General features: G+C 35.6%; 1 protein-coding gene across 6 annotated transcripts in view; it reads left to right on the forward strand.

The window, feature by feature from the left end:
- ssbp2b (single stranded DNA binding protein 2b) overlaps nt 1–27,258 on the forward strand; it is a 761,138-nt gene that overhangs the window by 572,995 nt on the left and 160,885 nt on the right. For 4 of the 6 annotated variants that reach the window (XR_007935389.1, XM_051929625.1, XM_051929622.1 and 1 more), the window contains exon 6: nt 3,997–4,080. The exons of the other annotated variants lie outside the window; for them this stretch is intronic. Coding sequence is in view for 3 of the 4 variants with exons in the window: in XM_051929625.1 (XP_051785585.1) it covers nt 3,997–4,080 (84 nt within the window). In the remaining variant the exon portion in view is untranslated. The remainder of the gene's footprint in view (nt 1–3,996; nt 4,081–27,258) is intronic. 6 annotated transcript variants of the gene reach the window in all.

Consider the following 27,258-nt stretch of genomic DNA (forward strand, 5'->3'; position numbering starts at 1 on the left):
ATGTGTTTTTAAAATTTATTTTCAGCGATCACACTACCAGGGCACTGGTATTTTGCACATTGCTTAAAAATCTAGACAGCTTTATAACTGCCAAGATTAAAATAATCTTAATAATAATGAATTTACTTCCTACTTTAAGTAAGAAGTAAAAAAACTTTGAATTGTGAGGGTATCTGCCTACTAAAAAATCCCTACACAATTTACTGAATCTTTTTGATATACAGTAATAATTTTCAGTATTTTGCTGTACATGTAGTTTAGAGCATATTGTAATTTTTTATAGTTTTGGATTTTGTTGAGATATCGCATTAATAAAATACTTCTCCAGTGTCTTTTTTTCAATTCATTACATTGTATTCTTGTATAGCACACATATATGAATATATAAAAATACTACTAGAATATAATAACAGTAGGTTACCAAATTGTAGAATAATTGCATACATAAACACTTTAAAGCTAAACAACTAATTTAAGCAGAGTCTGGGAAATCTCTTTGCATTCACTCTGTTTATATTTTCATCATTGTTTGCTTGGCAGGCATAGTTCAAAATTAAGTCAGTTGTACAGCATATGCATCAACATTTCATTTACACATCATTATGTCAACACTTTACAGTAAAGATGCATTTGCTGCTTAAAAACATTCGGCTGTGTTAGCTGCTATACTTATAACTTACTTATATAATGTTTTAAAGAACCCTCAAGTAAAACAACCTGTGTAGTTGATGGCAAGGGCATGATGTACCATGTCTGCTGTAAATTGTATTTTTAATCTTTTGCCTCAGTTAATTTGTTGAGTTCTTAATAACCATAAGATGGTAAATATTGTTTTTCCAGTCATTGGGAAGTGTCTAGGTTTTTCTCAAAAGTGGTTTATTATAAATTTACAATACTAAGCAAAAAATTCATTCTTATTTCAACTCATACCTCACATGTTTCTCATAGTTTAAATAAAAAACCAAACTTGCATATGTTAAAACAGACTGCTTGAACTATCAAGGGAAGCGTCAATCTTCCAAAAATGAACAGTGGCTTCTCATTTATTCAAATCATATAGTTAATATTTTTAGAATTGCTTTTCTACCAACCATACTTTAATGTTGCTTCGTAATTAGGCTAACTGTACTAAATAAAACAGTTTGATTTTGTTTGATTATACTTTGAATGATGGCAAATTATTCATTCAGTTTTCACAAGTAGCAACTTTGTAAAAAGATGCCTACTTTTACAGTTGTAGTGAAAACTGGATTCCCATCCTAAATAGTTCTTTCATGCACAGTTTTCTCTGTTTCCTAAAGAGGTACATGGTAAGTTAATTTGTGTTTCTGAAGTGACTTGGCTTTTGTGACAGTGGGAGTGTATGTATTTATGTACACTGTATGGGTTGTCCTCCCATGATGTGTTGATTAGTGCCTTGCTCCAGATGTCACAAGATAGGATACACATTACTATATCCATGACTAGTACTTATTTTTGGTGTCATACCAGTTTAACCTTCCATCTCTGTACATTTCAGTGCACATTATTATCTTAGTTGTTCCTTTCCAGGACTCTGCTTCTGTCTTGTTCTTTGTTAACAACCTGACCTTTAAGAAGCTGCTGGGCATCTTTTTTTTGAGTATTGAGTGTGAGATGTGCTAAATTAGAGTGGATCTCCTGGAGCTCCCTATCTCCTTGCCTAGCGTCTTTATTTTTGGTGTCATTTTATTCAGTACCCAAATGCATTTTGTCTCTCAGTGTTTCTGCTATACACTTTTCAGTGTGCATATACAAAGAATGCACTAAGAATACCAAATTAACATTTTGTTAAAAATATAAAAGAACCTTGGGGCAGTTAGTGTTCCTACCTCATATGGATCTGGGGTTTTGGATATGAAACTGATACCCAGTCATTGTTTGCTTAGTATTTGTGCTGGTTTTCCACTGTGTATTTTGCTTTCCCTCTGCATTCTTGTGTGTTAATTGGAAGTTTTGAATCAGTCCAGTTTTTTTTGTGTGCGCTTGTATGTACCTTGCTTTGGACTGAAGCCTCATCCACATATAATTCTAGACATGTGTCTGATATTGCCTTGATATGCTCTGAGTTCCATGAATTGGATTAGCAGGTTTGACAGAGGTATGTTGTGAGTGCATCATTGTTACTTATGTAGATAAACTCGGACAGCAGCTCCAAGTTTGACCAGGTTCTCATTGTTAAAAAGTGGACATTGTTAAAATACCATTTTGAAGTGTATCTCAGGAAGTTCTGTTCTTGTAAAGAACATACTAAAGCTATAGCATATAAAATTTTATGCAGGCAATTTGAGCAACTGTCAGGATTATTCTTGAATATACTGTAGAAAATATAATATTGCTGCTTCTATACTAACTGTCCACTCAGCACAGATTTGTTTTGATGTATAACTATTCATCATTTGCCTAATTGGTTTTGTGTAAGACATCACCAAAGGCAGACTTGTATTAAGTTTAATATTAGCTACTTGAATGTAGTTTGGAAGCATTTTGAGTGAAAGATTGACGAATTTCATAGCCAACTCTGTAATACTGTGCTGAAATAGGTCCAATAATAGAACAATACATGTTACCAATCAATGCATACCAATCAATCAAAGGCTTTCAGCTTTCTCTTAATCAAATATTTTGAGCTAGGGTACCACACTTCATTTACAGGCTGTGTTACCAGCCATATCGAAAAACATTTTACCCAAAACAGCTGAAAACTCAAGTAGCCACAATCAATAAGCTTACACTCACCATTGAATTTTGGACAGCGCTAATAACTGGTATCATATATTGCAGTTGTTCTGCAAATTGCAGTGTACAAATTTGTCTACCTGAATTTCAACAGTGGGAAGATGCTACAGTACATAAAACCAACAGATATGACAAACTAGAGTAGATCGTTCAGTCCATCAAGCTCGTCTATTTAGCTAATAATTACAATAAGTTGTCCCAATATCTCATTTAGATACTTCTAAAAGGTTGTCAAGGAGTCTGTTTCAACTGCATATTTCGGTTGTTTTTTCCAGATATTCCCACAACTCTTCATAAAGAAGTGCTTCCTAGCTTCAGTCTTAAGTGCACTTCCCCTTAATTCCCACTGATGTCGTTGAGTATGTGATTCACCCTTAAACTGGATAATTCTGATGGATTTGCTTTATCAAAATACCTTTGAGGATTTTGAAGACCTAGATTAGGTCCCCACGCAATCTATTATGCTTCAGACTAAACATGTTTAATTTTTTGAAGATGTCAAAATATGACATGTCCTTAAGCCCTGGGTTGTGCCTGGATGTACCTCTGTACAGTTTCAAGTACTGCTATTTAGTTTTTTTTAGCATGGCTATCCATACTGTACATGATACTCCAGATGTAGTCTCACTAGTGTACTATATAAAAATTGATAGAAGTTAAAATGATCACTCTGTGTAATAGAGTTTGACACTTATCAAACAGTAGTCTGGAGAACCGTTACATTCCACTTATGACTTTAATCTATTCTGAGTGTGTTGATTGGTTCATTAGCATAACATTGTTAATGCTGGTGAATAGGCGATACATTTTGTTTTCCAAGGTAAGTTTTCTGTCCTATATTTTAAATAGCTTAACCATATGTTGTCTTTTTTTAAAAATGATTTTGTAAAACGTTACTAGTTATTCTGGGAAGTCAAACCAATATAAAAATTAATTGATATTCTGACAAGTGTCTCAACAGTATAAAGTTCTTTTATTAATCACTCAACAACTTAAACTCTGCAAACATGCACTGCGTTTGGTCTTCACACGAGTGGAGTACATTGAACTTGGATCACTGATTTAAATATATGGCTAACAGAAATACCACTAGGAAGGAAAAAAAAAATGCCTAGATAAAACTATTTGAGTACAGTATCACTGAGCAAAACACTTTAATCCCCAGCCTTGAGCACATGTGGAGTGCGGATCTCTTTTACTTTGCTATGTTGTAACCTATGAATTTCCTTTTCTCCATAGGGACCTCCCGGTTCACAGCCTTCACCACACGCACAGCCTCCACCCCACAATCCCAGCAATCCCATGATGGGCCCTCACGGTCAGGTAATAACCTCAGACTACCACTTTGCTGCGTCCATGGATTTCAGTGGGTTGGGGTGGGTAGTGAGACAAGATCAGACATTCAATACAAAATTCCATATATCCACATTGAAAACTTTTTTGCTTCATAATCCACTATTAATTGACAAGCAAATCATTTCTTGCAGTATGAGGTCAAGAATTCAATAAGGACTCTACTAAACGAGATATCATGAGTGTGCAAGATGTGAGAGATGAGCAAAACGTCCCTTTTGCATGGGTATCATGATTTCCATGTTCTGATTCTTTCTAGTAATGTTTTAAATTGAATGAACGTATCCATCTTAGTTAATGAAAAACTCTTATTTATACAGTACTTAGAATGTGACTGTCCACAAGTAAAAATTTGTTCACTTTTAGTTGGCAACATTTCACAACATATAGTAGAGCACATTCAGTCGGTGCATACACTGAACAATTTAATTATTACAAACAATATATTAGGAGACATAAAATAATACAAACATTACAAACAAATAAACATGCTAAAATTGAATACTCGTTGGCCAGTGTATAAGAGCATGCAAAGTATCTTATAGCTGGTCAAGAAAAAGTATTGTTGTGCTGCTGGTCATATGTATCATCTTCTAATATAACTCTTCCCAAAGAGTGGCCTAAAAAAAAACAGCTCTTCTGACCTCTGTAGTTTGTGTATGTGAGCCTAAAAATCATTAAAGCTATGAGCATTGTGATTCACAGAATTCTACCACTAAGTCAATTATTGTTCTTACCAGTAATGGCGTACTGCACGATGACGTGATTTCATGGTTTTCATACTCTTTCTCTGTACATTTAGCATTCATTGGCTCAGAGGTTGATATGCTTGCTGCTTCCTGAGCAACTCTTCTTTTCTCCACCCTAGCGGCCCACTTCTTCTCTTGTTTCATCAGCATCTTTTTGCGTTAAAACTGATTAAGTCAATGTTTATGTTGCAATTACTTAGTACGTTTTCTGTAATTTTTCACTTAAACTGGCACTTAAGTCTTCAATCTGCCTCAAGGATGATTTAAGATATGAAGAGATAGGGGAAGTGACAGTGAAGGCGGTAGGGATAAGAACAGCACCCGTACACATGTGCCACATGGCCGCCCTGCTGGCCACTGCTGAGAGTAGATTCTGCAATAAAATAAAAATAAAAAGAGGAATAAAATTGGATGTCAATCATCACCCCAAAAGCGGATAGTAGATGTCACGTAGTATATGTGTACCAAATTTCAGGTCAATAGGTTAAATGGTTTGCAAGCTACACGTGATTTAAAATCCTGGACAGACAAACAAACAGCCATGGTAGCATATTATACTGTATATAAAGGTAGCAGAACAGAACAGCCTCAAAAAAAAAGTAATAAAAAATCCTTGGTAACCCCTTTGTTCAAGTGCACCTCCAACATTCAGCAGTTAGTGTACATTTTATTCTACAGTTGTTAACCTGTTATTTTGCATATCTAGTGGTAACCACTATTAGACTTGGCATATCGCTGTTTTTGTCAGGTCATGAATGGGAATCAGAGTCACTTTATTCCTAGCATGTGAAACAATCTAGAATTGACTTTGGGATATTATAGTCAAGAAGGTGTTCTTTATCTTTTATTATATTCAGCTTTAATTTAATATAAGCAGAAAAAACAAATTGTTTAAGCACTCTTTGCCTTATTTATACAATGCTAATAAAATTATTGTATATGGCATAGGGACCATAGCATTTATTTATAAGATCTGAGAGTAAAAACATAAATCATATTATATAAAGCCCTGCTCATGTACATAAATAGTCATAAATACAATTATCATAGAAATCACTCCTTTTCCTCTTGCCTTTCTAGGTATATCAGGTGCAAGATCTCCCAAAGAATAGAGTTTGCATATGCATTAAAAAAAAACTATATATATTTTTTGGACCATGAGTGTTCCAAGAGAAAAAACAAACAAAGAGGCAAACTTTGTTGTAGTAGTAGTAGTAGTAGTAGTAGTAGTAATAGTGGTTTATTTATATAGCGCCCTTCACAGACTAAAGGTCACAGAGCGCTGAACAACAAATACAGTACAAATACAACAGTTAAAACAAAACATAAACAAAACCAATAAAAATAATAAATAAACAAACTAGAACTATTCAGCACTGATTAAAAGCTTATTTAAAAATAAATGTTTTCATCCATCCTTCCATCCATCCTCTTCCGCTTATCCGAGGTCGGGTCGCGGGGGCAGCAGCTTGAGCAGAGATACCCAGACTTCCCTCTCCCCGGCCACTTCTTCTAGCTCTTCTGGGAGAATCCCAAGGCATTCCCAGGTCAGCCGGGAGACATAGACCCTCCAGCGTGTCCTGGGGCCTCCTCCCGGTTGGACGTGCCCGGAACACCTCACCAGGGAGGCGTCCAGGAGGCATCCTGATCAGATGCCCGAGCCTCCTCTTCTGACTCCTCTCGATGCGGAGGAGCAGCGGCTCTACTCTGAGCCCCTCCCGGATGACTGAGCTTCTCACCCTATCTTTAAGGGAGAGCCCAGACACCCTGCGGAGGAAACTCATTTCAGCCGCTTGTATTCGCGATCTCGTTCTTTCGGTCACTACCCATAGCTCATGACCATAGGTGAGGGTAGGAACGTAGATCGACTGGTAAATTGAGAGCTTTGCCTTACGGCTCAGCTCCTTTTTCACCACGACAGACCGATGCAGAGCCCGCATCACTGCGGACGCCGCACCGATCCGCCTGTCAATCTCACGCTCCATTCTTCCCTCACTCGTGAACAAGACCCCAAGATACTTGAACTCCTCCACTTTAGGATGTTTTCAGTTATTTTTTAAAAGGATCAACAGACTCTGCTGCATGCAGACCACAAGGCAGGCTATTCCATAGTCTTGGTGCCATGGACTGAAAGGCACAATCCCCACAGATTTTTAACCGAGTGCGGGGGACAACTAGAAGGCCCTGTTGCCCAGATGGAGCAGACTGGTTAGGTACTCAGGAGCTTGTCCATGCAAAGCTCTGAAAGTAAGTACCAAAACTTATCAACTGTTAAGTTCATCCTACCCATTAAACTTATTGCTTCTACTGGAGAAATAACATTTCTTCGTGCGGGAGGGACCAGACTTGAGTGTTGCAATTGGAAAAGGCATAACAAACATGACTAAAACAATTAATTTTCAAATGTTTTTTATTTTAATTTGCTGCATTGTCATAGGGATTGTGTGCATACAGCCTACAGTGAGTACACAGACATTAAGATATACTTCTGTCATGCAGAAAACTGTACCTACAGTAGATGAATGGCAAATGGCAACTTGTATGAAGCAGCTGAAAAAAGTGCTATAAAATGTTGCCTTTTACTTTCTTCAAATTGTATATTTTTAAATTGTATTTTAACTGTATTTAAAAGTCAACCATGACCAGCTATTAAATATTCAATTCACTTCACCTGAACTCGTTTTCATCAGGAGCAGTAGTGTTTCTACTCCAGTGTCTCCTAGTAAGCTTTTCCTTCTAACACTGTGAGTAAGTTTTACAGTTTTGTGGAGCAACATAATTTCAGTGCTTTGTACCTGCATTATTTTAGATCAGTGCATGAGTAATGAACATAGGCATGGGTGAAGATGGCAAAATAGACCAAAAAGACTGATTAATGAAATTACTTCTTTGTCCTTGTTTCAAATTACTATCTGGTTCAGGGTTTGCAGTATTGGTGCCACACTTCTAGTCACTTAAAAACCTTTTGACATTAAATTTGACATAAAATATACACTGAAGTATACTCTTTTGCCTAGTGCAGTGGCTTTCTACTCAATGATTGCTTTACCCTTCTGCAGAGATGGCTCAGGTTTGGTAATGCTGATTCTCACCCAAGCTACTTCACACTGCGTTGTGGCCTAATCCACAAATTGCAGTCATTAAAACAATAGAGCCATCCTCAAACAGATGCCTAGATATTTTGTAAATGAAAATTGCTGTCAGGAGTGAGAAGCAAGGTGTACCTTTGAGTTCCTTGCCTTCCAGGTTTGAGTTAATCCCAAAATTGATGGCTCAGGGTTCACTGTAGCAGCACAAACCAAATAGAATGTGTAGGTCAGCCTGGCATAATTCTTCTGCCGGCCTACAAAATGCATGTATGTAAGTTTGACAAACTACCTTGGCCATCAAAACACTTTGCAAAGGCTCACAGTCTTGGTATTACTGGATCATAAGAATATCTGCATTTCTTCTGATCAATCCCTAATTCAGAAAGTAGACATAAGACTCATTTTTGCTCACTGAGAGGGAAGGACTGAGCAACACACTAAATGGCAGTAACAAGCTTGCTTACTGAACAACAGAAAAAGTGAGACAGTACTCTAGAACCTTATAAGTCTGATTACTTCGCTTTCCCTTTGTTTTGGGTCATGGAGTTAATTGTTCCGTCTCAGGACAGAGTAAAAATCTTTATGTAAAGAACCAGGAGAAATATGTAAACCACAACCCATGCTGGGATTGTTAACTAGTCGATAAGCCTCTGCGTCATTTGAATCTAGTGGCTACATAAGAATCAAACTCAAGAAGTCGGAAAGTAAGTCTTTTAACCAGAAATTCACCAAAGAAGCAATAGTCAAATAAAACAGTTTTTATCCAGTCTCACTAATGTAATGCATAGGCCAATCTCTTTATGGTCTCACAGATGACATCATATGCTGCAATTCCGGAACTCAACGTCATGGAAACTATCAATGTTACTTCCAGTAAATGGCAGCACCCAAAAGAAAAACAAAATGGCATTGAAGCATAATGTTAAAAAAATAAACTTTACAAAGATGCTGTTTCTTAAATCTCTAAATAAACACCAAAATTCTATTTCTTGGATGCCAAAACACCACAAAGAATACATAAATTGTCCCAATCACTTCAGGGAAGCACAAAAAAAAAAATAATAATAAAAGCAATCATGACCATAATGCCATGAAAAAAAAACATATACACTTTTCATTGTGAGCATAGCAAGAATTTCAGTATCAACAATTGTAGGGAAAGGCCCTAAATCCTACATGGGGATTCTGTATGTCAGTTTTCTATTAATGTTCATATCCCCTTGAGGTTCTCTTTCTGGCAGGACAGGCTGCTGCCACAGCAGCATCTTAGCACTAGCTGACTTGAGAGGAGGCTACAGGCAGGTTCAAATATCAATCAATATTCATCAGACATCCCTGAACATTCTCACCAAGTATGTCATATTCACAGGAATCCTATGTAGGAATGACTAACTATCCTCTTAAAGATGAAAGATAGAAAAAGACGAGAATAATAAATATGTGCCTGTAATATCTGTCCGAATGTGATGTTTTCTACCAAATACAAGCTTAAATTAATAAAAGGAGAGCCTTGACTGGACTGCTACGTTCACTTTCTCAAACAGTGGTTGTTCCCAGGACCATATTTCTCAGCAATTGCAGTGTAAGAAATACTTTGAATGCCTTTGTGCTGTGATATTACACCCTGGATAAATTATTCATTTTTCTGTCTAAAACACTTTTAAAGGTAATGCCTTCATTTTTAAATAACCATAAATATACAATATTACTTTTGCTAACAGATATCCAAGTGCAACTTCATGATTTTTAGCTAGCTTGCTGTTATTTTCTATCCTTAGTGGTAATCGGCCCAACCAATCTACAGTTGGCTATAGCATTGTACTTTCCTTCAAATAAACATGTGACACTCTGTTCTTTTTTGTATTTAAAAAGAAATAAGACCTGTCTGCTTTACAAGTTGTAAATACATCACCTTTCCTAACAGACACCAGATTAACATCCGATGGTCATCTTGGAAACCAATTATATTTTACTATCTTTAGTGCAAATCCGGCCTCCCGCATTTAATTAGCATTTAGTATTTTTTACCTGAAATTGCAATTGTTTCCCTTGAAACTTTTGAATCTTTCAATTTCTTATTCTTTTAGTCTTGATTCAATATCCCTTAACACTAGAATTACCAGAGCCTACGAAAAAACTCATAGATCCGTCCCACCTTAAATCGCTTCACACTTCTCCATCAGCGTCTTTTGTCCTGTAAAAGTGTTGATAAGCAGAAAGCAGCCTACTATCACATCCCCCACCGCCGCACAGTTTTCTCAGCTCAAATCTGTTTACCTGCATGTCAGTTGCTTGGAGCTGTATAGAGTGAGAAGTCAAGCAAAATGACACCTTTTATAAATACTATATTGTTATTTGGAACACATGTATTTCATGTGCGTTCCGTGTCTACAACGATCTATGTAAACACATTGTTAAAACAGAAACATTTTTCATGTTTTAGTAATAATTGACAAAATGTAGACATGAAGTATATAATGTGTAAAGCCTGAATTCCAAATATCAAAGAAACACTTTCACAAAAGGTACAAATATAACAGAACAAATGCGCTTTTATTCAAAAATATAACTGCAGAAAAACAACCCGCATTTACCTGCGACATTGACACGCAATTGTTACGACAGCTTCGGTGGTGCAACGATATCAGCTGCTGACTTGAAGCCAAAGCTTCACAGGTTCGATCCCAGGCAAGTCCGTTTTGAGAACTGAGCTGCTCATGTTCTTACTATTTTAGAATAAAAACATACATTTGATTTGAGTCTGTAACAGCCGGTGTAATTTATGATACTTGTAAAGGATAGCATTGTTTTTTTCTATTCTGTTATTCTCTCAGCCGCGTTCACGTTCCCAACTCCCCCCCTCCCCCAACACATTTGACACTGCTGTTTTCACATAAACGCGCTATAATAGAGGTACACTCAACTCATGCCGACAATTGTACATCGGATCAAGAATGCACTTTTGCCATTGCTGCACTTTGTATATGTACATGGGAAGTTCTGCACTCGTGACAGATCTGGCTCTTACATACAAAGGACGGTGCATGTGCCCAAAACATTAACATTTATATGTTACTTCCTGCGGTGGGTTGGCACCCTGCCCAGGATTGTTTCCTGCCTTGTGCCGTGTGTTGGCTGGGATTGGCTCCAGCAGACCCCCGTGACCCTGTGTTCTGATTCAGCGGGTTGGAAAATGGATGGATGGATGGATGTTACTTACATAAAAGCCAGATCCGATGTAGAACCGTCGTCATGTAAGTAAACAACTCAAGGTAAATAACATCTGATTTACCTTTATTTATTTACTTACTTCCTACAGCATAAAGTCACAAGTGCAGAGCGTACCATGTACATATACAAAGTACAGCGATGGCAAAAGTACATTTTTGATCCGATGTAGAACCCTTGTCATGTAAGTAAATAACTCAAGGTAAATAGGTAAATAACATTAGATCTGGCTTTTATGTAAGTAACATATAAATGTTAATGTTTTGGGCACATGCACCGTTCTTTGTATGTAAGAGCCAGATCTACAGCATAAAGTCACAAGTGAACTGCAGAGGCTTCCTCTGTTTGATCGTCAAGGGCATGCTCACAAATTACACGTGTAATGTCACTAAAAATACCTGCTGACACTTTAGTATGCGAGCAATGGTACGAGAATGCAGTTTTTGGGCACATACACCATGCTAGTGTTTAGATATGGAAGGTGTAGCGTTGGCAAAATAAATAGCATGCGAGCTATAGCGCGTCTTTATGTGTTCCAAATAAATAACATTCGAGCTATAGCGTGTCTTTATGTGATCCAAATAAATAACATTCGAGCTATAGCGCGTCTTTATGTGAACCAAAGAAATAACATTTGAGCTATAGCGCGTCTTTATGTGATCCAAATAAATAACATTCGAGCTATAGTGCGTTTTCTGCAGCTATATTTTTGAATAGAAGCGCCCTTGTTCTATTATATTTGTACCTTTTGTGAAAGTGTTTCTTTGATATTTGGACTTCAGGCTTCACACATTATAAACTTCATGTCTACATTTTGTCAATTATTACTAAAACATGAAAAACGTTTCTGTTTTAACGATGTATTTACATAGATCGTTGTAGACACGGAATGCACATGAAATGCCTGTGTTCCAAATAACGATATAGTATTTATAAAAGGTGTCATTTTTCTTGACTTCTCACTCTATACAACTCCAAGCAACTGACACGCAGATAAACAGATTTGAGCTGAGAAAACTGTGCGGCGGTGGGAGATGTGATAGTAGGCTGCTTGCTGCTTATCAAGACATTTACAGGACAAAAGACGCTGATGGAGAAGTGTGAAACGATTTAAGGTGGGACGGATCTACGAGTTTTTTCGTAGGCTCTGGTAATTCTAGTGTTAATAGAAGCACCTCCATCAACCAAGTTGCCCTCAAATACCAGTAAAAACAACTGTAACAGAACAAACCTACAGAACAAACACATATTTTCATTTAGGAAAGAATTATACATTATTCTGTATAGCACCTGCAAAATGATACATTCCCTGCTATTTCACAAACATTATGGAAAATTAAACCAATGCTGGCTTCAACAATGTTGAATAAAATAAAACGATTACAGGATCCTATTTATGTTTGCCAGATAGAAGTAACTCAAACACTTTTCTCCTTAAATGATCTTCTGCATCAAGGGGAGCTCCCACACATTCACAGACAATGCACAAACCTGATCTGAATTTTATACTAGAAACATTCACCTGAGTTCTTCCTTTTTTGGCTTTGATTGTACTCTGCACTTTATGCGCCCCTCTTCCTTGTGGTGGGTGGCATTTAAATTCACTTTCTGTCTTAAGCAACAGTTAAGAGTGATTTTCTGCAAACAAGCTTTACAAGGTTGCAATTTCATAAATACTGAAACCCTGTTACATACTCATACAAGATTCATGTTCTACAGAAAGTACTGTTGCAAACAGCAATCATCAGTTAAATCTGCATTGATCTAGTTAAAGTTAAAGCATATAGTTCATCACAAAATAAATACATCATGTTCAAAGCACTCATTACACATTGAGTGCCAAAAATAATTTAACAGTTCAGCTTCTCACTCAGTGTTCGTTTTCAATATGCAGTGGGACTGCCTGTGGTGAAATATCATTGAACATCCAAGCAATCTTAGTAAATCCCACATTACTATTTGCTTTACCTCTGGATCTTGGACATTAAAATGAATAGGTTGCAGAGTTTTAGTTGAATATGTCCTCTTAATGAAAATCCTATTTAATTTTAACAATTTGAATGGGTTAAAATTCAATTTCATACCACAGAGTTGCTTAAGTAACTAATAAGGCAAGACTAATCTTATGTAACTATAACCACATAGCCATACTCTTGAACCACTAAAAAAAAGTTACATATATTTGTGGTATTTGAAAATGTTTCTTTTATTCTGATAATAACTGTTTGTGATATGTCAAAAGGTAAATAGTATATAATTTAGTTTAATATTTTACATTTTAACCTTAACAGCTGGAAGCTTTGCTATATAGTTGTTAAAGATTAAAGCAAATTCCACTGCTAGAAAGGTATGATAAAAGCTCTGTGGTCATTGTCAAACTCATATGCCGTATAAGACTAATATATTGTTTGTGTCTAACAGAAGAGTTAAAATGCTGTTATCTGCTGGCAGGAAAAGGTATGTCTGTGGCTGCAAACAAACATCAGCAAGTTAACAGATTCCAATTGTCCAGTTCTTTTACTGTCATTTTCTAAAGATGTGAATGGAAATCTAAAAATGGAGCATTGCAAAGAACATACAAATCACTATAACCGCAAAATGGTACAAAAGAATTGACCTTCAGTCCCTGATTTCTGGCATTAAAATTGCATTGGAGAGTGCAAATTCTGAAGAGCACAAGTGGGTCAGGCTCTCTTTTTTTCCCATCAAGTAGGTTTTTTTATTTCCTTGTAAACGATAAAATATTTATAAATTACCATGAGCTTGCCATCAGAAATACAATGAAAGCATTTAATGGAGAAAGGGGCACTTACAGCCTCGTGTGCTGATATAATATCAAATGTGAATTGGTCACACTGTGCTAAAATTTATTAGAATACATTTCAGAAATTTCTTTTTTTCTGATGGCTTAAAGGATAGAACTGTTATTGTTTTTGAAAAAAACTTAAGATAATTTCCTGGTTAGCCATATTGCTCTAAATGCTCAGGGCTTGTTTTTCTTGACGTCTTAAGCGTATACAGTATTTCCACCACATCAGTACAGTACTTCACTACATTAATATGCTTAGTTCAAAATAAAAATTCTGGTGTGCTTGGTTGCAGGATGGTATTTTGATTTGTGTCTTCTCATTATGGTTACCAATTAAATTCTATGGCTGCATTTTGATAACACAAATATAGTTTGGGTCAGCATTTCAAACACCCCTTTTTAAACAAGATTTCCACTAAACAGTGAAAGGTTGTCTGAAAAATATCTTTGAGGGTATTACAGTTAGTGTCAGTGGTGGAACTACAGTACATGCTTTTTACAGCTGTCATTGAAAGAACTTTTGTCTTCCTCTTTTCATTCATTGCTGAGCTTGTCAAAAGATGTCAAGCATTTAAAAGTATAGTCAATAAATTCTAAACGGACTAGCATGTGGACATCTGCATATACTGTATGTGCTTCATTTAATGGTATGCAGCTTCCATGAGAAAAGTGTTTGGTCTGATTTCTTTTAACCTGATTACATTTCTAAGCCTGTGTAAGTGTTGTGAAGAACACTCACACACCATATGGGGACCAGCTTTAGAGGTTAGTGTCTTTTTTCTTTGTAAATAGCATAGATACAGTAGATAGATTGATTGATTGATTTTTGAGACCAGGCTAGCAATATCTAGGCTTGTCCAGATTAACACAGATTCTTTGGTTTCTCCATGGTATGTTTTGTGCCCAAAATAAGTCTTTATGGGCCCTTCAATTACTAATTCCTAGTTATCAAATTGGGACTCAAAGTGTTATGGTGATAACTTTATTCATCTATCAGAGAACATTCCTTTCACAGCCCAAGAACAGATGGAACATACTGTCTCTATCCAGTGTTCAGGTTTTACCTCAGTGGGGAGGCTGATCTTCAGTACACTTCTTGTCTTTCTCATCTGGGATTCCCATCCTTTGCCCTTGGTCTTTTCCCATACTTCCCATTTGTTTATCTTCAGGTGGTGGACAAACTGAGACAATATGTATAAACAAGTAGCAGTCAATACCTGCTTAGCAGACTTGATCTCTGCACCTGTATGTGTTCATACCATATCCATGCTTCTCCGCATGGTACAAACTTCTGATATGTGACAGCCAGATTCTGTGTCTGGTATAAAAGTAGACACAATTATATGAGTGGAGATTTAGTTTGATTTTTTTTTTCCTGAAAGACTCATCTTGTGGCATCTTTCATTTTCCAGTTCTCTAGTGCTCAGATCAGATCTCAGTGTTGTTTCTAGAATTTGGTATTTAACTAGCTTTTTCAAATCTAAATTATGTGAATTCAATGTGATACTGTTTACTTGTTTAAGGGTTTGTAGCCCAAGTCCATGTGAAAACATGTTTTGTAGAGTAATCTTCATTCTTGGTGCTAATTGTAGGATGACAGTAATACTTCCTGGCAGAAGAAGCAACATTTCTTAGTTGTCAAATGAACTGGTTCTCAGTGGGTCAATAATTCAGTATTTGTTACAGGAATATTTTTATTTGGTACTTTTTAAAGAGAGAAATGGAAGAAATTACTTAAATACAAACATTTCCTTCCTTCATTTGGACTTTCATCATTTTAAATGGCTGCTTTGCACAGTACCACTTTACAATGCGAATAACATTACAGTACAAACCATTTAATAATTTTTCTTGCTTTGGTGTATGCCAGAATAAAACAATTTGCAAGACTTTGTCAGACACATTAGGAAATAAAAATATGTCTGCTGAAATATGTTTTTGAAATGCTCTAAATATGCAGTTTATTTTTATATTTATTTTTATTATTTTTTGATCAATTATTATTTTTATATATAGTATAGTGTACATAGTTAATTAAAAATGAATGTAAGGTTGCTGCCAGAGGATAACAGTACTGTTTAACTGGTTTATACACACTGAGCCAGAAACTCCAAATGCTTCACTTGCTTTGTTCTGCGTTTCTGGCTATGATGGTACTTGATGTACAGCTCAACCAAAATTACATTGTTAACCTTGCAGCAAACTGCAGTTTATCTGTTCAGCGTTCATCAGATCTTTAAAGAAAACCTTTTTGCATGTCGTCTTTGAAATCTCTTTAGTGTATACATTTTTGTTCCTTTCGCTGTTGACAGCGTTTCACAGACAAAAGCTGGCTTGTCACATTTGAAAATGAAAGCTGCACTATATCAAGGCTGTCACAGTGAAATTCCAATAGAAGTGTAAATTTTGGGCTTATGAAGAATGTTGTTTTCTTGTACTGTTTGATATGGATTTTTCACTGACTCACTGATGTCAAGGGATTGATCTGAACATAGTACACTAGAATTTTAATGCTATCCAGGATATTTCTGAAAAGCTCACTGTGATCAGAAAATCCAGCGTGTTTATTTCAATGTTCAGTTTTTTTCAGAAATGATACAGTATGACACAAATAAAAAATTTCATTTTAACAAGTGCAGACACCTCTAAAATGCTGTAGTTAGTAAAATTTGTAAATGTGCATGTACAATAGAATCATTTACTTCCAAAAGAACAATGCTTTAAATTCCATTTTCATACTACAGTATTTGAATTCAGAAGTTGTCGAAAGAATATGCTGTTGGTAAAATTTCTTAGGAGGAATTCCCTTGAGAAGAACAGATGACTGTTGAACATTTACAGAATACTATGCATAATTTTAATAAATAATTACACTTTTTATTCTTTAATAATTAATACGTTTATTTGAAAATGATTTTTTTCTCCTAAATGATTAATAATCTGTTTTATCCATTTTCCTACTTTTTTAACCTCCCTAAAACAATTTAGGGTCTGGAGGGCTGGAGCCAATTTCAGCATCACTGGGTAGGAAGCAGTTATAACTTTAAACTTGACATTTGCTATATGGTATAATAGCATATAGTTTACCTTTGTGATCATTTTCTATTCAGCATAACATGTACATCTTTGAGATATACTGTAGGAGAAAACTAGAATACATTGAGAAAGCCCATGTGAATGTTGGCATAACATATAAATTCTGTATTGGTCCGGGTTTCAACCCAAGATCCTGGAGCTGTAAAGCAATTGTGTAAGTCAATCCACCACCACACCTTATCTTATTAAGTACTTAATAAAAAAAAATGGCTGTAAATAGTTATTTGTATACTATGATTTTAAATCCACTGTTTTACTTTCAAATTATAGTTTAGTGAAAATATTTTAGGCTTTAAATCAAAGTCAGTATCATTTTCTAACCCACTTAATCCAGACCAGAGTCACGGGGGTGCTGCACAGGGCACAAGGCAGGAACAAACCCTGGACAGGGTTCCGGACCATCACAGGGAAAACACACACACACACACACCAGACACACACTAAGGCCAATGCAGCATTGTGTTGCATGTCTTTAGACAGTGGGAGGAATCTCAAGCACCCACTGGAAACCCACACAGACACATGGTTAAATAAAAGATTTGTATATAAATTAGAGTTATAAAACCCTTAGGAGTTCATATTTAACATTTTTATTCCATTCTAAGTTATTTTTAACTACATTAAAAATTGAATGCATTCTCCTGCAGTGTTGTTTTGTTTTTGAAGTGTGTCACCATTTTGTGATCATGTGTTTATTGCTTTTATGCCATTGCAAGGCATATTCATTGCATCACCAGGTCAAACTTTTGTGCATTTCCTGTTTGTCCAAGATTGTGAATATCCTAAATATTTATCTCACATTTTCTTTGTTGTTTGACTTTTTGAATTTAGGTTCTTATTTAGAATCTACTTGACTAGGAGTTAGGGTTTTCTTTAAGCTTTGATGCTTTGATTTTTTGACTTTCTTGACTTTGTCTGTTTTTTGACTATTGTTCATCCTCTGTTTTCTTACTTTAAATCACTGCCCTTTCTACTAATACAGAGAGTACAACAGCCACTTTTATTACTTAACAGTTTCATTTTGTAGTGAATATTGCTGTTCTGTCAAAGCAAGCACAAATATTCTCCTGTAAGAAAACCAGCTTGTTTCTGAGTATGCACACACAAAGTTAGTTGAGTGGTGTCTGCAAACCTGAATTTTTTAGGAGGTCAGTAGCTGTACCAAGGTGCCACCCATCTGTTATTTATGTGAACTAACAACATACTGCACAATGGATAACACTACTGTGCCATAACTGTAGTATCCTTGGTCTGAATCCAGCATGTGGCAGAGTTGTCTGTATGGATTGTGCACCTTCTCTCTACGTCTACATTTCTTCTTCCCTAGATGTGCCAGTTGTCCTCCTACATTCCTACTGATGAGCATTGTAACTTACTTGAAAATTCTGAATTGGCTTAGTACAGTTGTGTGCATGAGTGAGCCTTGCAGTGGACATTGACATACTGTCAAGGACAGCTTTCTGCCTTGGGCTCAATGCTTCTACACTAGAATTACAAAAAAAGCAAAACTACCAGGTTTCTGAACGATATGTTAAAAATGTATTGTGAATTTCCTCTTCTGCTGTATGCAATTGCTGCTGTAAAGTCACATTTTGAAATGCAAAAAAGAGCAACCAAATTGTATGGCTAAAGGTGCATTACTACAACCTGATAGGTTTTCATATCTGTGCGACATCAAGCTGCTGTCACCATCATAATGCATGCAACTATGTCAGGCTGAACTTGAGCAAACTAATAAGGAGAATCAAGTGCATTAATGACCTGGAGGCCTGCGTGAGTCTTATTGTCACATAGAGTTATAATTTTAGAATTATTCAGCAAGTGACCCTACCTTTTGTTTTTTGTAAACTCTGTTTTATGATGTACAAATGATTTACAAAAAATAACCATTACAATGAAGAAGGGCACATATAAAAATGCAGGACACAATAAAGAACTAAAATGGACTTTTCATCAATGTGTAAACACTGGATATGCAGAGGAAAAGTGTGATTTATTTATAAGATATCTTGATATCTTGTATCAGAGAAAAAGAGCTTCTTTAGCATGGATCAGAATGTCAGGGGGAAAAAAAGTTTCCCAAATGGATACAGGAGAATGTTTATAAATGCAGGCTCAGCATAGTTAAACTAATGCCATTTAGAGTGATGCTGATTTAATAGTGGTGTCAATGCATTTCTGAAAGTAGCATTTTAAATTACTAAAAATCAGGTAATACTTCTTTGCAGAAACAGATTGAAGTGGGAAATTAATCAAATGAAAGGTGATGAAGATACAGTATGCCATAGCCCAATGTTTTAGTGTATAACATAGTGAGGTGTGACTGGATTCTGGTAATCTCTAACAAGTGGTAAAATAAATTTTAAATTTGATGCACAATTTCATATCTATGCTCATCATAATATGCACCATTTTATTTCTGTAATGCACCCAAAAAGTATGCTGAAATAAATCTCCCTGTGTACTAAATAAGTTCATTTAATAGCAGAATCCATTTTACAAGTCTTATTAATACAGTAGACCACTTTGTGTGCCAACATTGTTGTTTGTAAATAAAGCTTTCGCTTAGTTTTGTCCTATACATTATCACATTAAAATGTAGTCACATTTCCAGTTTTCACATTGTGAAATGTAGACATTGCATGTCAATCCACAACTTTTTTTGTGGTTGTATTATTTAGAATTGACAGACTATGTAGAAATAAAAACTTTTGCTGTAGCATCGGCTGATTCATATATGTTCTCACTCTGTATATTTACTTTTTGGAATTAGTTGCTTACAATGTGTGAGCCCAAGCACAAAAAGGAACTCTTTGTATTTTGGTGATGGGATTGTGTCAACCTATTCTATTTATGTAGAACTGGACCATACTGAGGAGGAACAGATTAATTTGCAGGCTAACCTAGCGATCTGCTTGATATTTCATGATTAAATATAAAGATTCAGATTTGTGGCAGCAACTGCAAAACTGAAAAATATATAATAGATTTGTACTGATAAGAATGGGCCTTTATTTAGTGTAAAAACAATTTACATTCAGTAACCATTTTAAAAAATATATAATGTTTACATTCATTACACTGTTAAAAGCACAGTAAATCATTTAGATTCTAGTGGGTTTTAGTTTACTTTAATTATGAGTAAATTAATATAAATCCAAACACCTGGTAACACTTATAAAGTGGGATACATTTGTGTGCTATAAAAGGTTTACATTAGTAGAGGAAGGTAGTGAAACAGAAGTATTACAAATAGTTGTATAATGCTGTAAAAGCTTAAGGGATTTTAAGAAAAGCAGAAGTTTAATGTTGTACCATTGCCAGGAAGAATTCATTTCAACATCATAGTATCAAAAATCTTCTTTAAAACAAGTATGTTTTGGAAACTTTTTTCCATCCATGCCACTTTAGATGCCATGATAACAAAGAGTCCCACTTTAATAGAAAGAATTAAGCAGAGTTTCATAAGTAGAGAAAAAACATTATGTGGCTACACATTAAAATAGAAATAAGAACAGAATGCAACTTGTACCAGTTAAAATAAATAATAAAAGAATAAGCCATTTGTAGCTACAGTTCCAAACAATTGCTGGATAAATTGTACTTTATATTGTAACAGCTGTACAATACTCAAATTATGTAAATGAGACAGCTGTTTTCTGTACACAGAAAAACACATTGAAATGAATATTGAATGGAAAAGTGCAACAATTACTTGCAACCATTTTAATTCTTGAAGAGCACAAATTATATTGTGGTTATAAGTGCAGGTGCATACATAGAAATGAATGCTTATGACATATATCCAATAACATTAAATATTCATGAAAAATACAGAGCCAAATCTCACAGTACTTTTGGATTAATTTATAATCAGATATTAGGTTGGAAATCAGAAATTGCCTGACCTGGTTGTCCTCATAGGTGGTCCTCATAAGTTCTGGGAGTCACCTCTTGACCTTAGAATTCTAGGTTGAAATGCTTGTTTGACCACTGTCTGTACAGAATTTGCACATTCTTCACATATCCACTTGGATTTTTTTCAGGTACTCCAGTGTTATCATATATCCCAGAGATGCTCAAGTTCATATGATAGGAAACTCTAAATTGGCTGTACGCCAATGACTCTTGTTTGTGATGCAGTGGTGCAAATTATAGTGTTGATTTCTGTATTTAATGACTAATTATCACACATAAACTTGGCACAGACAAATGATCAGGGGCCAAAAGAGCTTTTTCTAAATTTACATATTTCTCTTGTGAAGAACTCTTCTAATAGCTTCCACTTGTTTACTCAAATCTATTTCTTCTTTTTGCATTTTACAGTTCTAGTCATTTTTCTCTTCAGGAGTTGGTTTATTTTAGGCTGGCATGTATGTTTTTTCCTATTGGTATGATAGCCTGACAGGAAAGATGAATGGTAAAAGACCCCCCCAAAAACAAAAAGATGGAGATTTTAAATTCAAAAGAAAAAAAAAAGGGTCAGAAGGCCAGAAAGACTTGGAAATCTGATATTAAAACCTGAACAAGTCTTTAAAATCAAGATATTTAAAAATGAAAGGTAATTAAAGGTGTAAAGATTCCAGCAAAGCTGAATTTGCTGACCATGATATAATCATGATCTAAATTTTATCCAAAAATGTGGATTCCCAAGAATGCATAGTGCCTTCTTTAATAATTTCCACACAATAGCATCATGACCATAATGACTCTCCTGAACAGGTGCCTGACCATGTGCCTCATTGATGACATAAGTGTTGCCACAGTAATGAAAGAGTGCCTCTATTTAAAATAAGATAGCATTACATAATAATGTGAAATATCATATTAGTAATACAGAGACAATAATTTGTAAAAGCACAATCACAGGATGGGAGAGCGCGGTAAATGATTGCTAGTTTGTCAATAAGGAGTTTGTGTTTTGTTCCCTATGCTTAGTATTTTTATATGGGTTTTTGGGGCTTTGACACTGCATTTTTATTTGTTTTTGGATTTTTGTAAATGCAGTATTAATATTTTTTATTTGTTTCTTTCCTTATTTATATATTTTTATATCTGTGGTGGTAATGTAATTTGGCAACTTTTTTCTATGACTTATTTTAACAAATCTGTAATTTCTACTCTGAATAGAAAATGATATCATGATGATGCCATTTTTTTTATTCTATTTGCTTAAATCACAGTGGGGTTCTGATTTTTAATTTGAAGGTAAATCTTTTTCTATTATTATTTGTTATTTTTGTATTATAAATAATTTTAGATATTAAATAATTGGTGTTTTTCTGCAAAGAGGATTTCATATTCCAGGGTCAAGAAGTGGGGTGGACTTTTTCATTGTGGAAGTACTGCATGGTATATACTGTATGTGATGCAGTGTAATACTATACAAAGAACACGTTGTTTTTAAATACTGTACCTTCTTTAAAAGGTATTAATTTTACTGTTTGTTCTTGATCCACCTGATCCACCTTTAGCTGTTAACATTTTGGACCACTCAAATTGAATCTTTTGGTTTTGCTGTTGATTTTGTACTATGTGATACAGTTGGAGAGCGCAAAATTTAAGAGTTGGAATCCCAGAGGATTGCATAAACCTGCATCAGCTCATTCCTTCAAATTTACATTAATAATAATGCTTTCATTGTTGATCCGAATTTAGTTGTTTATTTCCTTTTTTCTTATTTAGAGTACAAAGTATTTGTTAATAAAACATTTTAAAAGAAATTCAAGGTTGAATCAATAAGTGTATATGTATAAGAAAAGAAACAAGAGCTTACTTTAGCATCAGTTTTCAACAGTCTTCTAGGTCAGTAACACATTTAATGAAATGGCCACATGATTATTTCCCAGAACGATGTCACAAGCACATTTACTATTGTCAACATTAGTGGCCGAGGATGGACAATCTAGTTGTTTTTCATCAGTTACACTTGTGAGCATTCTTGTTGTTTTCAATCTATTCCTTTTGCAGAGTCGGAATGTATTCATTCTGTATTGGAAATCAATTATGGATCTGTACTCTTGACGCAGTCTCAGCCCACAAAAAAAAAAAAAAGCAGCCCAGTGCTGTTTTTATGTATATGTGGAAATGGAAGAAACCATAGTAACAATAGTAAAACATGCTAATACTGTATTTAACCAGACCACTTTGAACTTTTCTCACAGCGACTTAGACAAACAAAGCTCCCAGATGTATGTGCAACTCCTACTACATCTTATAATATATTATTGCAGATACTTTTTGACTTATTGTGTATCTTGCATGAATGAACATTTAACTGTAACAAAGTATTTTCCATAATGCACACATTCCCGTAGGTTTAAATGAATATAATGGCAAAATTTCCACAGAGGAGCTTCAAAGTCTGTTTATTTAGCAATGTACATTCTTGTGAAGTTTGCTTGTTAGATAATAAATAGATCTTTGTTTTATTTAAAATATTTTAAAAAGCTTTGAAAAGTAAATATTGTCCAATGCTTCTGTTGAATGAGAAGGAAAACAGCTTCCTATTAGTCAAGTGTGCCAATGCAGTCCTGCTCCAAAGTGAATTTGCAGTTCCTATCTAGATAACTCACATTCGATGTGAAATATGAGTTTGTGCCATAGTGTTCCCACCTTCAGAACTACAATAACTGGATAGTTTCACTTCATTAAGCAATGCAAACTAACCAAAATAAAGTAGTCTTATTTTAGCATGGGCATGCATAACTTTACATAGGTTTATTTTTTTGTATTTATTTTATTGGTGTTGTAGTAGGAGTTCAACACTCTCTTTACATGTGTCCCACATCAACCATTATAAAACTCACAGTGCTGATGTACAAAATACAGTGATACCTTGAGATACGAGTTTAATTCGTTCCGTGACCGAGCTCGTAAATCAAAATGCTCTTATCTCAAATCAATTTTCCTAATTGAATGAATTGAAATGCCATTAATCTGTTCCGGACCCCCAAAAAATACTGTAATTTTTTTGTTACATGTTTTTAAATAAGAAAAATGTACTTATAAATAACGAATATTGTATAAAAACACAATACAATAGAATGTACTGCAATAAACTGGTTTTATTAAGTACAGTACAGTATAATGTACAGCATTTACCTTGGAGATCAAACGAGTTGAAGATGCTGACGGAGGTGGTAGAGAAAGACTGAACTGAATAACTGAATGTTATTCATTGATTTTTGCCCTTTTTGCCGCACCTTCCTCACTTTCATCTGCAGGGGTTTTCGAAAAAAAACCTGTCCAATGAGGTCATCCTCCCTTTCAAAATGTTTCTAAAATGCGTCATGCAAGTGTCATTAAATAGCGCCGTCGAAAAAGTTGAAACTTTTTCTGGGTGTTTCTTTTGAATAAAGTCTGAAAGTTTCTCCCACATTCCCAACATTTCTTTTATCTCACTTGTAGAGATAACTTCCTCCGCCTCCTCTGCGTCACTTATTTCCTGCAAAACCTCCATGTGCTGCTGCATCTGTAGGTCCTTTAGCTCCTCCGTTGTCAGTTCCTCAGAGTGCTCCTCGATGAGCTCATTGATGTCACCTTCATCCATGTCCAGGCTTGCTGGGGGATGTATCCTTCAGCCACTATTATTCCTGCAAAAGTTTTGAGGTAATCCTCAGCTGCCTTCATATCCGCGCTCGCTCCTCACCATGCCTGACAACGGAGTGAATGCCGGTCCACTTTTTAAAATTCTCGAACCAGCCCTGACTGGCTTTAAACGGCTTGCCCGATGCCAAGTCTGTCAAAGTGCCTGGGGTCTGCTGCTGCAAATCAGCGTAAATCGCTCGTGTCTTCTCGCAGATTATAGCCTCTGTCACGGTATCTCCTGCGAGCTGCTTCTCCGTCAACCACACAATCAGCAGCTTACCCATATTTTCATGGATAGATGTCCGCTGATTAGAAATGATTTTAACACCCTTTGGCTGGCGTTATAGCCTTTATCGACTCCTGCTTCAGTATGGTGCAGATTATAGAAGTGCTACGCTTGTACTGCTTTGCCAAATCGACTACACGCACACCTTGTTCATGGTTTTCTATAATTTCTTCCTTTAATTCAATGCACATCATCCGCTTCTTCTTCTTCTCTGCACTGTCCTTCACACTCACTTTCTTCAGACCCATAGTTGGAAAAATGAAGTTTTGCAAAATAACTGCAAGCACAAATGCAAGCACAACACTGAAGCTTCCACTGCAAGCTAACTGCTTAAAGTGAATGATTGAGACACGGGATGTTGCGGCGTTCACTGTGGCGAGCTGCACGAACTAGCGGTGGGGTGGGGTATCTGAAGCTGGCTCGTAACCCAAATTTTAGCGCTCAACTCAAAGCAAAAAATCGGCCAAGAGTCTGCTCGTATCTCAAAAAACTTGTTAGTTGGGACACTCGTAAGTCAAGGTATCACTGTATATATGTATAAAAAAACAAAAAAAACTGTTAACCTAGTTATTCAGATGAGCCCCACATTTACCCTCACCCTGAATTTTTGGTGACCTATTTTAAGAATGCTAGGTTAATGTCCATATAGAGTTTGCATGTTTTCCCTGTGTGATTGCGGTTCTTTATTTACTTACACATGTTGAATATGTTTGGTTGGATACTTGGTGACTCTAAATTATCCTTGTATGAATGAGCATATTGTCTGTCAGTGTGTGATTGTCCCTAGCACCAGCCATGTTCCGAATATTGCCCAAATAGATGCCAGCCCCTTGTAACTCTGAATTGGACTGAATCACTATGCAAATGCATAAAATGATGTATATTGCTTTAAGAAGTTGCTTTGAGTGTTTTTTTTTTTTTTTTGCTCCTGCCTGTACACTAAAGATCTGTTCTAATTATGCCATCACAGTTCAATATCCTAGCAACTGGGAACGATGAGACAAAGTGCAATTTCTCAGTGATGATGCAGAGCTGGGATTTGAGGAGCCTTGATCTCTACTAATTTAATGTTACCCACATACAGTGATTATAAAATTGTATGACAAAAGAAAATCTTCAGGGAAAGAAAAAAAATGTTAAATTCATATACCCATTTTGCTCTCTTCTAACAAAAAAAAATCTGCCCTCTGACAGACTAGTCCTTTATCGGACAAAGGTAAAACAAAGACTTACACTATTCCTGTCATTTTTTACTTTTTAGGTAGAACTGAAACAGCAATAATGAGAGTTGCCCTGCCTACATACAGTGTCAACCTCTGAAAAAAGTAACATTTACGAGGGAGTAGAATTCCCCAAAACATTAGAAAAGTGAATTCTGAAAATGAAAAGCAAACCTAAATAACTTCACACTTCATTTAAAATGATTTAAAATATATGCAACTGCAATATGAATGTATAAAAATATTTCCATGTCTCATTTGTTCAAAGTGCTTTTCACCTAAAAATTCATTTTCTTCCATGTGTGCTTTGTGGTACCTTTTTTTCCAGTTTAGATTTAATTGTACATCCAGCATGTAAAACCACAGAGAACTGTCCAGTGCTCCGAAGGTCTTTGACATATCAACACCTTAAGCAGTATGTAGTTTTGCAAATGCTTAAACAGCCATAGCCATCTGTGAAGTGATTCTTTATTTTGTGGATCTGATACAGAAAATGGACAACTCTGGGGGGAAAAGTGGCATGGAGTTAAACTAGAGTCTGTGCGAGACCACTAACAGAAATAATAAAAAAAAAAAACCATGAAAATCATTATTCACAAACAAAGTAAAGGTTTAGGAGCAAAACAGGCCCAGGACTAGGAAATGTCTTTGAAGTTGAATTTGAGAGAGGCACAGGTTTTAAAAATTACCTTAGCGCTATAATGGTAACTATTTGGTCTACATAGAAAGTGTGACTTAAGCAGAGTAAATGTAATGAAGGTGACGTAATTATCAGTACCTAACAATCCCTCTTCTTTAATTTCATCTTTATTAAGTGTGTGACTCATTATTGTCCCTTCTATTTCCAGAACATGCAGGCACTCCCTTGACACAACTGATTAAAGAGTAAACAAAGTGAACAATGTTTTGGCAGTTTTCTAGCCTGAGCCTGACTGATGCCTTCAGAGACATTATTAGTTGCAACAAAATGTTGATCTGCAAGGGATCAATAGTTGCTTGGTCTTAACACTGAAATAAGTTGCAATATGAACATGGTCTCACTTACAATGAAAAATAAGGTACCCATGGTATAAATAAAATG

This window comes from Erpetoichthys calabaricus, chromosome 7 (assembly GCF_900747795.2).
Source record: "Erpetoichthys calabaricus chromosome 7, fErpCal1.3, whole genome shotgun sequence".
In the NCBI taxonomy this organism is placed as follows: Eukaryota; Metazoa; Chordata; class Cladistia; order Polypteriformes; family Polypteridae; genus Erpetoichthys; species Erpetoichthys calabaricus.